This window comes from Meleagris gallopavo, chromosome 3 (genome assembly GCF_905368555.1).
Source record: "Meleagris gallopavo chromosome 3, MGAL_WU_HG_1.1, whole genome shotgun sequence".
NCBI lineage: Eukaryota > Metazoa > Chordata > Aves > Galliformes > Phasianidae > Meleagris > Meleagris gallopavo.
Window position 1 is genome coordinate 51,749,361 of NC_139406.1, and position 15,273 is coordinate 51,764,633.

General features: G+C 37.0%; 1 protein-coding gene across 17 annotated transcripts in view; it reads right to left on the bottom strand.

Annotated features, from left to right (window-relative positions):
• Positions 1-2,038: 2,038 nt before the first annotated feature.
• The window catches only part of LOC100543920 (opsin-5-like), a 37,507-nt gene continuing 24,272 nt past the window's right edge, over positions 2,039-15,273 (bottom strand). For 14 of the 17 annotated variants that reach the window (XM_085220946.1, XM_085220955.1, XM_085220951.1 and 11 more), the window contains 5 exons: positions 14,467-14,629; positions 13,260-13,387; positions 12,538-12,573; positions 11,182-11,516; positions 2,039-4,276 (listed from right to left, as the gene is read on the bottom strand). In XM_085220946.1, the coding sequence (XP_085077072.1) occupies positions 3,665-4,276; positions 11,182-11,516; positions 12,538-12,573; positions 13,260-13,387; positions 14,467-14,629 (1,274 nt within the window). In that variant the 3' untranslated portion in view covers positions 2,039-3,664. Of the gene's footprint in view, positions 4,277-4,389; positions 4,573-11,181; positions 11,517-12,537; positions 12,574-13,259; positions 13,388-14,466; positions 14,630-15,273 lie in introns of all 17 variants that reach the window. The other 3 variants (XM_085220947.1, XM_085220949.1, XR_014882476.1) reach the window with 2 other exon arrangements.

The window sequence follows — 15,273 nt, forward strand, 5'->3', positions numbered from 1 at the left end:
ATAAGACAATAATATTAAAATCCATGAGTAACTGCAGAGTGCAATTGGCATTAATGATGCAATCACTGCAGTGCACGAAGGACAGGATTGGTCTCATCTATTTCACATCTGGAATGAAATATATTTGCTGTATATAGATGTTGGGCCACAGGTTGGCTGGATCGTATCTCTGTTGCCCTGTGCAGCCACCTGCTTCACCTGTGGGCTGCCATACTGGTAGAGGATCATCACTTCCCATCTCTGGGGCCCTCCAGCCACTTGCAGGTTTACCCTGGAGCATCCTTCTTCTCAGTAGGGAGGATTATGTCTCACTCCGCTCTTTGGGCTTGTGAAATGTCCTGTGGAGGAGAGGTGTACAGCAGACAGAGCAGGTTTAAGCCTTCCCTTCCTCAGCCTAACCTTGCCTTGTGCAGGGTCTCCACCATCAGATGCAATGCAGCCACACAGCTGCTACAACACACTCTCACCAAACTTTGGCAATTGCTGGCCATCATCCAAGGAAAGGGTTTGCCACCACCCAAAGGGTGCAAAATACTCCTATGATTTCAGAATGATTGAGAAAATCCAAGCCTCACACTTCAATTTGCTTTATTGAACAGTCTTGACACTTTTAACAGTGCTTTTGTCCCCGAAACCATTCTTTGATTTGAGCTCTTTCCCATGCACAGCAGGAAGCAATTCCCAGTCCCAGACTTACCATCCGCTGTAAGTCTGCAAGCGGTAAATGCAGAGGGGGAGCCGAATACTGCAATCATGGGGAGCAGGTGCACAGGTTTCCAGTCACCACTGATAGATTGACGGTGCTCAGCCCAGGGCCACAACCTCTGCCCCGCCATCCTCAGCTCAGCCAGCTGAGCTCCCCTTGAGCAGTCCCTTAGCCCTTTAATCCAAGCAAGAAGGGATTTACACTTGCTTTCAGTGCTACGTCTTAGCTGAACTATGCATGTGTAATGAAGTCACATTATATGTTAGTATGTAATCTCTGACTTTCACAGAATCACAGAATCACAGGGGTTGGAAGGGACCTCCAGAGATCATTGAGTCCAACCCCCCTGCCAAAGCAGGTTCCCTACACACCAGGTCGCACAAGTAGGTGTCCAGGCGAGTCTTGAATATCTCCAGAGAAGACTTTCTAGACTTTCTGTATCATAGAATCACAGAATCCTTAGAGTTGGAAGGAACTTTTAAAGATCACCTCCCCTGCAATGAACAGGAACATCCACAGTTAGATTGGGTTGCTCAGAGCATGATCTAACTTGACATTGAAGGTCCCCAGGGTGGGGGCATCCACCACCTCCCTGGGCAAACTGTTCCTGGGCACCACCCTCACCATCCTCACTGTAAAATCTTTTTCTTTATATCCAAAAGGATGTAAGGATCTAAATCTCCACTCTTTAAGTTTGAAACCATTTCTCCTTGTCCTATTACCACAGACCCTGCTGAAGAGTCTGTCCCCACTCCCATCAGCTGGCAGTGACTTTCTGGCTCCTCTGGTCAGGATTAGACTTAAACCTTGCTGAGCAAATGAGTTCTCCTAGAAAACTATTGTCTTTCCTCCAAAAACAATCTGATTTTATCTTTAAAAATATTTTTTTTTTTCAATTCCAATTAACTATTGACCTTAATGCTTAATATCAGTAGCCCTTGCAACTGGAGATATTTCATTTACATATACACTTACTAGCAATAACTTGTGACTAACATAGAAGATCAGATGGGAAAATCCAAAGACCAGCAAGTTTGAGAAGTTTATTGGAGATTGCAGTTGCTGCAGAAAAAGCCACTCAGACAAGAGGGAAACCTTCCCTCATGTAGAGAAGGGAGCAATCCAAGTGCAATATCATTCCTGATGTCTAGGCATAAACATTGCAAATAAAAAATTAATTGCAAAGGCATTACGTTCTTCCCATTAACTTAGAAAAGGAACTAGCTTGGATTATGTGGTAACATTTAAAGCATTACAATTTCTGGCCAAAGCTGAATGTGACCATTTATGCAACTCTTTTACTCTGTACAAAGAGCTGACCAATCCAATGTGAATTTGGAAAGATATAGAGTTTTTTATTTTATTCAAGTCAACTAACAGGCATTATGTAAATATACAGTCACATATTTCCCAGGCTAAAAATGTAGCATCTCACAAGAGTCAATCTTGGCTTCCACTATTGGAAATGCTGAACTGAAAGTGGCTGTAACTCTGAGCATGGAGACTCTAAAACTTCCTTCCTGTCTTCTCTGCGTAGTTCTATTAGAAAAAAAAAAATATATATATATATATATATATAAATTTGTCATTTAAATTAGTATATCAAAATATTATTTCACCATGAATCTAACCTGTGCCACAGCTCAAAGAACAGTCACAGCACAAAAATGTCCATTTATTTCTGATTGTTTTAAACAGCTGCATATTACAGCTAGGATTTCAAACATCTGTATAGAACCCAAGCACGCAGCCCCTCTGCACAATACAGATTATTGTGGGGCTTTTTTTGCCTTTAGATAGTGTGACATTTTTAGGCTTTGCAATGACATATCGATTTAAGCCTCCAAACATGCGACTGTGTTGGTGAATCCTCCAGAGACTTATTCATATATCCAACTTTGTGCACTGACGTCAATGGGACTCCATACAGGAAGGACCAAATGACCTTTGAACATCACTTCCAGTCCTGTTTTGCACTGATTCACCACTGGAAAATTTCAGCATGACCTGAAGTTCTCAAAGCTGGATCCTACGTCACTGAGGTCAGTGAAAAGTTGCATCGATGGTGCAGGAATTCCTGCAGGAATAGGTTCCCACTTGGGTCCATGTATCTGGGTAGCCTTGGAGAAATCACACGCCTTTTCTGATTGCTTCTTCTTGGTCCTTGAAAAGACAGTATTTTTGACCATAGAGGATGTCTTTTCTGTAATACCTTGAAAACCCCTACACTAGTCAAGATTCTTGCCCATTACGATATTTCTGGGCCAGTTCTTTGCCATCCTAATTCTGATGACCAATAGAAAAAACTGGGTATAACAAATAATGTTTTACAGCAACTTCCTCTCAAATTATACCAAAAAGGCAAAAAAAAATCTTCAAATTACCAGATATACCGTGATTTCATTCATGTGGAATGTGGTCAGAACCTCCCTGTTCATCTCTAAGCAGCCTGTGACTCCCAGGGAATACAAGATGGGGCCATTTGGCATCCCTTCTTGGAAATGAGGCATTTCAGTTGATATTTCCATTTTCAGTTGTTATAACAAGTAAAACATCATAAGATCATTCTTTTAAAACTCTACATTGAGTTATTTGTTCTAAGCATACAAGATATAAAATACACAAAGACTAGAAAGGGTAATAACTCCACAGAAAACCTCTCAATATTTAGTGTGTTCTCTTGAAAATGGAGTACACAGAGGTTGCAACACACAGAGAGGATTTCTCTGATGTAGTGTTTGCTATGAATTCATTTATCACAATACACTTAAGTCAGTATGGCAAGAGTCACACATTTATAGCATGTCCATGCTGCAGCATGTGCCCCATCAAAGAGCGCAAGAGAAAGAGGAGAAAGATAGAGTAGAAAATGGGATAATAGAAGGGCTTTTTAAAAGAAGTTACATTCATAAATCCAAAATAACGACATTACCACCAGATTGTTTCATATAAGCAGCTCTAGAGATCTGTAAATGTACAGTGCACAGGTACTGCTTCCAAGGTGATTTCCAAGTTATCAAGTTCAGTGCTTTTTTCTTCCTGATCAACCACCTTCATTGAATTCCTAGTGCCCTCTGTCATTTCTACTTGGAGGTCATTTTCCAAGGACTCACGTTCTTGAGGGTGACATCCCATAGTGCTTAACCTCTCCTGGCAGCATTTTGGATAGCTTTTAAAGCATTCAAAAGTATGATTGCCCTTTTCAGAGGGAAAATAAGAACATCCTTCCATATCTGGAAGAGCATTACAGCTGAATTCATTTCTGCCCTTAAATGTTCTCAGGCCAGCGTTGAAAGTTGATCTGTAGATCTGCAGCTCCTTGACACAAAAACAACACCTGACACATAACTGTTGGAGAACTGAGAAATCTTTGGCAACGATACTTCGGAAATTGGGCTTCAGAAGAAGATGGATAATAGGATTGTAGAGAGTGGAAGACTTTGCGAAGACAGCTGGAATAGCAAAGGCTAAAGGAGGAATCTTATCTATTGATCCAAAAGCTGCCCACATGGCAATGATGGCATAAGGGCTCCAAGCAGCAAAAAATCCAATGCACACCGCAATACTCAGCTTGTAGACCAAAAAAAAAAAAAAAGAGAGAGAGAGAGAGAGAAAGAAGTGAATTAAAAAATTGCATGGATGAGAAAAATAGCTGCTGAAATAGTATATAAATAAAACACTACCTGCTTAGTCCTCCCAGTATATCTCAACTGCTCTTCAAACACATATTTGTCTGGCAACTTTATTCTGCCTGAGACTTGGTTCTGATTATAACTTCCAGAGTTAAAACATATCAGCTCTTACATTCCATTTCTTCTTCACTAAAGTACCACTAAAATTCTTATTACACCAAAATAGAATCCAACCTAAAAAAAAAAAAGGATACCATTCTGAGGAAACTTTGGACTGTATTACAAAGTTGTTTGTATCTACTTTCTAGTTCACAAGTAATGCTAGTTTTCCTGGTTAGGGAAAGTCTTCCATAATTGTTTTGTTTGTGCTCAACTGGAGTCATGTGCAGGCATATGGCAGCCAAAAAGCAGATTAATCATGAAGGTGAATCAAATTCATGAATTTAAATTTAACTCTACCTCAAAATTATTTGTCCTACTAAGCTTTATCAAAAAAGCTTAACAAAGGCATTAAAAAAAAAAAAGTTTTTTGGTATAAATTATCACAGAGATGTGTGAAATGCAACAATAAATATTGGGTCTATAGTAAACTCTGGGAAATCTATACTAAACTGTAAGCTTGTACAGGCAGACGAACATGGAGGGCATCATTCTAAGCCTGTTTTATAACGGAAGTACATGTACATTTTAAAGACAGAAATAAGAATATTCATGCTTCTGAAGGAGCTTCAGAAGTCCATGTTTGCCAAAAGTACATATTTACAAATGAGGAAGATAGTAGAGATTGTATTCCCTTTAGAGTAGTATCAGATCTAAACAAAGAGATAAGGGAAGTACTTTTGTTTTCAGTTGCTAATTGTCCACCTGCCTGAGCTGCCCTCTGCAAGTGGGAGCACAGAGCTGCTAACTAACTCTATTAACTGCAAATCTAACACTTTTCTCAGTGAGATTCTGGCTGTAGATTAAAGATTGCAAAAATTGTAGGTTTTTTTGATTGTGAGAGACTACATGGTTGTATTCAGTGTGAGTCTGAGTTGGGCACTGAGCACTGAACACAAGCAGAAAACACATAAGACTCTTCTAAGGCATAGAAAGCCACACAAAATGCTATTATTTTCTCCCTGACTTCAGTAGTTTCACAAACTTCATTTTGTAAGAAGAAACGTATGGTGATTACCAAGAAACATGTAATACAAGTTTGATGAGGAATGTCTGTGGTGACTAACTGTTTTGGCTATCAGGCTAAAATCTGTTCATGAACATGCATATATCCCTAGGAAATAATTCACACCAATAGTTTTGTAGAAGAAATTTCCCTTTCATTGGTAATAACCACTGGTTCACTTGAAGTCCAAAGCTAAATATGGCAGAATTGAGAAACAAGACATTTTGATAGAATAAGACTAGTTAAAAAAAGATAAAGGCAAACCCATATGATGGGATTAACTTGATTTTTTCTTTCCGTAGTGCTCTTTTTCATTACATTAGCTGAAGGTCTGGTTCTACCTGTGGAAAAGCCAGTGCCATGTGCATCGATTTTGTGAGTCTGAACTATCCATGGCCAGTATAAAATGCTGAGACAAAAAGCAGTTTCTGTGGTAAGCAATAATCCTCGGCCCTTTACAGTAACATTAAGAAGAAATGGATATTAGAATTGATTGGTTTATTTCCCAGATGGCTTACTTATGGTAGCAATTAATCTTCAGGGTTGCAATAGGTTTTGCTTTGTTTCTGTGAGAAGGCATTTGGCACTACTTTTAAGGAGCTCTCAGCCAAGTTACCCAAAGGCATCAGTACAGCATTTAAAACAAAGTGAACATTCATCTTGCATAACTTTGGCTATCCAAAACTTCTATTCTAAGCCAAAGCCAGTAAAGGTTCTATACAATGTCAAGGGAAAGAGAAAGCAATTGATATCATCCAAAGACATATGTGATGGATGGTTTTCAGGTCTTTGTCACTATCAAGTTCGAGGATGAACTTAACACGCCTAATTTTAAGTGAAGTGCACCTAAACAAAAGGAACCTTATTCAAGATACTTGAACGTATCAACAATGCGTATGCATAGATGCATCTAGAAACAGACTTTATTATTATTGTCATGCCACATATTGAAATGACTTGAGTTTAAAGTGCCTGCACAGCACCTGATACTCTCTCCACAGTAAGAAGTATGAGGAGTGGTTTAACCAGTGATGCCAGCATGAGGTGGGAAAGAACATCAAGATTTTCATGAGTAAAATAAAAGAGGAGAGTTTTGGTGAGGCAGTTATAAAGTAAAATTGTGAGCATTCACAAGAAATATAAGGAAGGATACCTTTCTGCTTTTGCAAGCAAATAAACCAACTGTTACCATTGCCACTGCTGAAATGCATCACCCCCCATCTCACTGTGCTCACATCCATTGTCCAGTCTTCATAAAAGTTCAGCATTGATGAATGCCAATGGGTGACATTTTTTTCCACATGAAGGAATTCAATTCCACATACACACTTCCATATCCAGATACCATTATGTCAGACTGAGCCTCTGCTGCCATCTGTCATACAGTAATGAAATGTAATGGAATATTGGTGGAAAGGTTCAACCTCTACTGTCACATCACCAACATCTGCCCCTGACATACTGGGCAAACATAATAAAATTGGAGGTATTACCTTTGGATCAGACCCCATAGATGAGGCCATGAGAAAGCCATTAGAACAATACTTTTTTCTTTCCTTTCACTTTTACAGTAATTGCTATGAGTGAAACTATTCTGCTGAGAATAGGAAGTTGTTCCTACGAATTGTTTCTGAAAGGGCGTGTGGAACTTTTTTCAAAATCTGAGATTTGTCCCAGTGCATGCTTATAAACAGCAAATTAATTCCTTTGATTCAAATATTTGTATGCCTCAAGGAACTATTACAACCTCTATTATTTCTTCTGTAAAATAATAAGCCAGGGAACCAGTGCATTGTTAAAATGGAGGAAATAGAAAAAGAAATTAGAGATTCACAGGCTAAGTTTTGAAAATTCATGTTCTGAATTTTATTCCTCCCTTCAATCAACAAAGCACCAAATAATAAAAAATAGAATAAAAATGGCAAAATACTGTTACAGTACCATGACTAAAAGAAATAAATCCCCACATGCCACCATGTATGCCTTTGGATAGATATTACAGCATGTAACTATTATTTCTTTGAGGTTGTAATTTGTTAATTTTGAATATGAAACAATGCAAATTTTTCAGCCTTCCGGTCTACCAAATTATATTTCAATATTTTAAATCTTATGCTTTAGATCCATCACAAATTACAACCTCAAAGAAATAATAGTTACATGCTGTAATATCTATCCAAAGGCATACACAAAGTCTGAATTAGAACAAAAAATTGAACACGACTTCCTAGGCCAAAGGTCTATCCTCTTGTGACTTTAAGCTAAGTGTGCTGTGGAGCATTTGGAGATGGTATTTGGACAAATATTTGGTGAGATGTGAAGTTACACTCCCAGCATTTTTTCTCATGCAACATCTAGGAGGAACTTAGCTGTATTTCTGAAATTGCTTAATCCCGAGGAACTCCTGAAGAAGTGGTAATTTTCTACGTCTCAGCTTGCATTCATAATATTTATCTGCTTTATCTGTATGCCTAAGAGCCTACTTTCTCCAGAAACTGGCATACTCATGCACTTGTGAAGAAAGCAGATGAGAACAGCGTCCTCTGTATGCATTCTAATTGATATTTATGGTACTCTATAATAATAAAAGCAATTTCAGTAGTTAGCCAACCTTGTAAACTCATGAGCACAAAAACACTAATAGCACAAGACATCTCGCATTTGATTTTCTAAAAATTTTGCTGTTGTCATTCTAAAGTAGCACAGAAATAATCCTAGCAGATAGATCTTTTAGCGCTGCAAGTACATCAGTAATAATGAATGTTATCTGCATTTTATTGCTCTTTTTCATAAAAAAAAAAATTCAACTACTACTAAAACCAACAAATACATCAATGTAGGACTGAACTTGATGCTACGACCTAGCTACACTTACATGGCTTAGTGAAGAGGTAGCAGCTAAGTGTACAGAGCAATATAGATTAAAGCAAACTGCGGGAACCTCAGAAATGCTTGCAGAGGAACCTATCCACGACAATTACTTGGAACCTCGAAGGATCAGCTGCCAAGCTTTAGGAATCATATATCTGGGCTTAGACTTATTGTAACCATTTAAGTCTTGCTTTAAGTGACCAGATCACTTTCTAAATTTAGTTTTTCAAGACTAACACACAACACTGAAGCTCTTCAGCTGAAGTTGGATCAGAGGTAGAGGTCAGATCTGACTAAGAATCCTAAGTTACAATTCCTTGATTTCAGAGGCAGTATGGTAAGATCAGAAGAATGGGCTTTAAATTGTCATTAATTTGACAGAAACTACAATTCTTCCAGCTGGAAAATTTACAGTTCAACAAATAATCATGCCAAGTTAACCACAACATTGATGTATTTGGGATGGTTTGGTTTTGCAGAATTTCCTAAGCAAAAAATAAACCTAAAGGGGTCCTCTTTTCTCCTCTCTGCTTTTATGAGTTTGACTTAAACCATCCCTCTATCAAATGTCTCCAAGAGATTATCATGTAAAACTACTTGTTTTTCGTATTATTATTTCAGGGTGAGACACTGCAGATAAATAGTTTCAGAGCAACCCTTGTCAAAGACTATACAATCTAACAGTGAAGATCAAAGCAGTTCCCAAGGGAAAAAAATAGATAAAAATAAATAACTATAAAGATTAGAGATGATAAAGAATAAATACTTGTCAGTAGATGACAGGCAATATTCCTAGTGATCCAGCATCATACCAGCATCAACTTATATGACATTTCAGAATGAGTTTGTGTTAACATCACAAAGAAAGTGATGGAGAAGACTGTACTCATTTTTCCAGTTTTTATTGGAAGGAACTCATAAGAATAACAAGTAATGCTGAGCAAAATATGCATACACATTTTTGAGCATTACAAGCCTACAGAGTAAGCAGAATCTAAGTCTCATTGACCAAGATTAGTCAATTAGGCTATGAAGAGTATTAAAAGTTAAATAATTAAAGGATTGTTTTGTGCAGTTCAGTGAAAGATGTAAGAAAACAAATGTGTACTGCAAATTCAGACTTGAGGCAGGGATATACATAAAAGCTTTAGTAGGAAAATGTTTCATCTAAGGGTTATTGCAAATAACAACTAGGTAAGACAAGGGAATACTCCTTGGCTCTTAAACTGTTTGGATTGAGGATATTTAAGTTACAAAACCATGCCATAGGCAGGAGGATATCATTTCCCACAAAGATTAAAACCAAGACACTTAAAGAGTGAGACCAGGCAGATTAGCATGTTCTAGAGCAGCTATTCTGATAATTTGATGAGAGATGTCAGAGAGTTCAAACTTGTTAATATGGAAAAGAGAAAGCAGATGATCTGTGTAGAAGCACATCTCAGAGTATTGATATTCCTGAACAGAGAGAAAATATAAAGGTAAGCAGACTCCAAAATGAAAATTGATAAGAAAGATGAAATAGAAAGAAAGAAATAGTGAGAGAAATTAGAGAAGGGTTCATGGAAATAAAGAAAAGACAAAGATTAGACACAATTAACAGAATCAAGAAGTAACATTCTCTATGCCTTTCAAGAAGCATATTATCTACAGAGTAAACTATACCTAATGCAAAGCTACTCATATTATAGTATATTTATTATTTAGTTTATTTATTTACTTCCTAGAATGCAGTTTGGCAGCAAGAAACAAATATCCACAACAAATTCTGTGACTAGATTTAATTTTACTCTATGAGCCAGTGAAATAGAAACCTGAAAAGGCTTTGGTTCAAAAAGTATTTATGAAGATACCCTTTTGTTCTGTGTTCAGTTATACAGAAATGAATTTGATTTTGTTTCTATTTTTAACAGTCTTTAATGATAATGGATCCTATCAAATGTCTGTAACTGGGCAAACAGAATTCACTCACTCAGAAATATCATGGCTTTCATAAGCAGTGGTGCATGCTTAGCATGAGGCTGAAACTCACCTCCAGATTGGACTCCAACCTTTCTTTCAATCAGAGATGACATTACCAGGATTTTATTAAATGATATTACTAGATGCACGCTTTGCTGTCAAAGACACCTGACAGAGTTCCTACTGACATCAATTTTAGAGTATAGATACTCTTCTGTGTGAAAAGGCTTTTGAAGGTCTACTACAAGAGGGACTGACTGTAAAGCTTTAATAAAATAGGCTCAAGGGAGATGCAAAATAGTAGAAGCTAAAAAAAGGCTGATTATGGGAGACCTCACAAACATGGAGAAATAAAGTATTTTGGGAATACGAAAAGACAGCCTGAACACCAAGACCCAGCATTAGAGATTCACTGTTAAGAAATGTTTCCTATGCTTATCACTGATATCTGAAAAAGCAGAGTCATTTGTACGGTAAAACACTTACTGTTTCATGTACTGTTTTTAAGTTTCACTCCATGTTCAATCATGGCATTTAAAAGCCTAGATTTTTTACAGAAATGTTCCGAATAATTTCTTTAAGAAAAAGTACTAAATCTCAATTTTCACCAACAAGGAAGCTCTGTGAACTTAATTATCATCCCCCAGAAGCAATGTTGTTACTTGCATGTTTAGCAATTAATTGCCATAGAGCAAAACTGCACAAGATAATTCTGCTTTCTGAAATAAAAATATAGTAAGGACTGAATTTTCCTTCTCTATTTTCTTCTCTGGATTTTTTTGGTTTTTGAATGGTGCTGCCCAATTGCAGCAAAAACAGTTTGTCAAAGACTAACTTTTAGATACCTTGACAGTAATGGTTTGCACGTTGTTTATCCTGGTGGGACCAGAGACATGCTGCTCCACTGCTCTCCTGGATTCTTTCACAGTTACCAGAATAAGTGAGTAGGATGTGAGAATTACTCCGCAGGGGAGAATAAAACAGAAAATAAAAAGAACGACAGTGTAAGACATGGACGTGATTTCTACATTGGTGGATTGCCAGTCAATGCAGCAAGCTGTGCCATAGGGCTCCTCTCCATATTCTCCCCAGTGAGCAAGGGGTGAACAGGCAAATATTGCTGCATAGGTCCAAGCACAGGCTATCAATATTTGTCCGTGTTTTCTCCTGAACCTGTTGCCTGGAAGACACAAAACAACCAGTGAAGACCAGCACACAGCAGTATTATAATCTCCAGTTAACTGAACAAGTCAAAGGTAGATTGACAGGCCCTTGTATTGCCCCCTGGACATTTCCTTTTTTTCTTTTTTCCTTCTCTCAGGAATAATACTCTGTAACCTTCTACAGACTGCTTCTCAAAATATTGTCTGCAAAACAACTAAACACAAGTAATCCACGGAGTACACCAGCCATTACACTAAAAGAAACTATCATTTTTTTTCCTATCTGAACAAGATGTCAGGTTGGGTTTTTGTTTTAAACACAAAATTCAAGCATTATGAAGAGCAAAACAGTACAATGGAGCCTTGCTCTACAAGTAGAACTCACAATGGACTGCAAACTTCAGAGTTGCAATATGACTGGACCAAGACTAAAATAAGTGTTGGTATTTTTTTGGACACAACTTTCAAAGTAGACCTTGGTAAAGAAAACCTAAAGGAGTAGAGTCTTTACAAGAAGTGCATATCAGGACTACTGTTTTTTAAATAAGGAAGCAGGATAAAGTTGTAACAATACCCTCCATTCAAACAGTAGTTTAGAAAAACAAAACTCTCAGCAGAAATGTGTTTACTTCCTGACTTCGGGTTAATATTAATATTAACTTCAGGTTAATAATGCATAACTTTGGGAAAAGAAAAAATGAGTACAAAGTAACAGATTTAAAGATTTGTGTGAATGCTCTAGAGAAGACATTGTTTCTCAGGTCATGCTTCCAAATTTCCACACACTCTAATTAAAAAAAAAAAAAAAAAAAAGGCGTGTCTTATAAAACTATATGGAAACACTGCTGAAATCTGAGCTAGAGTAGAAATGCAAAAGATATAAATAAATATATGAAGATATTTACTAAAACAGAAAAATATTTAAATTTAAATGAAAGTCTGTACTTGAAGATTGACCTATGCTGTGCTGAGAAAGCAAGTGGGTAAAGGTGACAATCAGATTGTCTTTAAATCACTATTAGCTCTACATTTCCCTACCTTCAGCTGCTTGCTTCTCAACCACACAGGGCCTCACTGTAACAGATAAGCAAAAAGTATTACCCCTAAAATATAAGACTTACAGAACACGAGGGATGTGTTGCCAGATGAATGCTGTACCAGAAAAATTTAATCTGTAGCAGTATTATATTTGATCCAAATTGTTCAGCTGCTAAATCAGCATTTAGAATTTCTAACTATGATCTGCATTCCTCAAATGCTCAAAACCATTAACCAGCTAGCACTTTTCTGTTAAATAACTCAGTCTGTCTGCCAAAACTCACTGATCTTCTTAGTCTGACTTTTTACTTGATTGTGAAGTTCTGTTGAAAAGTAAGGATGTTATTTGGAATAGAGGTTGGCAGAAAGAAAAACCAGTTGTTATATCAACATAAATCTAAATGAATAAATATCTAAATGTAGCAATGAACTCTGAAAACATTCATTTACTCAGGCTAGCCCTGCTTTCAGCTCAGAACTCTTATTTCATGCCACCAAATTGTCACCCAGAATTAAAAGAGATTTAGAGTAATTATTTGCACATATAGTTATGCAAGATGGGCAATAACCATTATAGTTAGATCTTAATGATCAGAGGAAAAATGCATTGTTTGACCAGATGTAAAAGAGCTCTGCTATAAAAGTAGTAGTCTCTAGGACACAAAACTTGGAAATGATCATCTATGTTCACATGAAAAACTTAGACAAAAACAGTAACTCACCATAAGCTGGAAAGCAAATTTTGAGGCAGCACACAACACTCAGTAACGTCAGTGTCGAGAGACTGCAGATCCCAAAGAATACCCCACAGAATGCATAGAACAAGCAAACGTGTTTCCCATACAACCACCTAGCAAATAAACATGAAAGTTGACATTTAGATGCTATCCTTCTTTTTCAAGCATAATACAAAATTGTAGAAATACATTTATAGCTGTTGTCTTAAAAATAAGTAAATAAGCTTGCATTATCAAATTATTTGCTGATTGGTAATCAACTACAGAAGAAGCTCTCAGAGGAAAAAAACTTACAGCCAGTACAATGGTCACATCTTCCTTTAGTATTATGATTCACACTTAAGCCTTTTTATTTTTAAGAAACAAAGCACTGTTTTAATTATAAAGATTCTGAAAAGAAAAAAATAATCAAACTTCTCATCATAGTAGGCCAAGGTCAAAAGTGAATACTTCTTTAGTTTTTTTTTATTATTATTATTATTTTTTTTTTTTATGCTTATGTTTCATCAAAACCAACAGATTTTCTTGTGAAGGTTTCCCAGGAGAAGAGAAATTTGATCTGAATCACTGCATCTCCTCATTTTCTATTCAGAAATACACAAGATTTGCAGTAGTAGTAATCAAAAGATTGTGAAGACAGACTCCACTTAGCATAATTAGCAATATATTAACCAAGCTTTAAAGAAGATCACAAAAATCAGATGTGGAACAGTGATTGTTGATTGAATTCATGTGGATGAAGAGGAAAGAAGTCGGAATGGAATTGAAAAGTTCTAAATTCAGTGTTGGCTTAAAATATTTATTTTTAAATTTAGGCATAGCAAATACATTCAGTTTTATTTTCATGCTACCAAATTTTACTGCACAAATTAAGAGGAAAAAAAAAAAAAGCATTTCGCCATCACTGCCCATGAAGAATAAATGCAGTATGTAGAGGATATTTAGAACAAAATCTTTGCGGCCTCTCAACCCTGCAGAAATCCAGATGACAGTAATCTCAAATAGATATGAACACCAATTAATTAATACCAACAGCCCACATATCTGCCATTAACATAGCTTACTCCTCTCAGCCCCTCTACTTAATTTCAACTATTATAAGAGAAGTGGCAGAGTAATTTAGTCTTCCTCACAGACACAGACCCCCAAAGCCTGCAGAGGGTGTTAAATATCACGTGCATAGTGAACAAACCTGTGTGAAAGGCTGGAGGTTACAGCTAGTGGGTACAATGTCAGTGTCATTGCAAGGTCACTGATGGCAAGATTAATAATGAAGTATTCTGCTGGTTTCAACAAATGTTTTTTCTTGTAGGAGATATAAAGGAGAATGCTGTTCCCACACAAGGAGCATATTCCTGCAGAGAAACATACAACACGGATTTAGAATTGACTGTAGAATCTAGAATGGAATTAGCTTGGATATAAGGAAAAAGTTTTTTATGATAAGGGCAGCGAAGCACTGGAACAGCTGCCCAAAGAGACATTCAAGGTCAGGCTGGACAGGACTCTGAGCAACCTGATGTAGCTGCAGATGTCCCTGTTCATTGCAAGGGAGTCGGACCAAATGATCTTTAAGGGTCCCATCCAAATCAAAAGATTCTATGGAACATTTACTTCATCCATCTTTTATTTTCCTGCACAGGAATCATGTATTACCACAGCCGGCATAGTTAGCCATTGTAGTTATTTATTAGATTAACTTGTCTCCTTTATTATGTTCGTGACTTTCTCATCTTTATATTTCAAATATTTTTAGAAATTTCTTATTGTCCTTCCTGTTTTGTCTAATCTATCTACAGAGAGGTAATCCATAGTATCAGAGTGGCCATAGGTCTCTAATTGAATTTTATCCACTAAATGACCTGTCAAAAAACGCTTTACTATTAAGCCAGAGATGTTACTCAAGTGATGCTGCTAGTGTTTCCCCAGTTCCAGGTCTACAGTTCTCCATCTGGTAGCCCTTCCTTTCTCTTTGAAACCTCTCAGAGGTGCCTGTTAT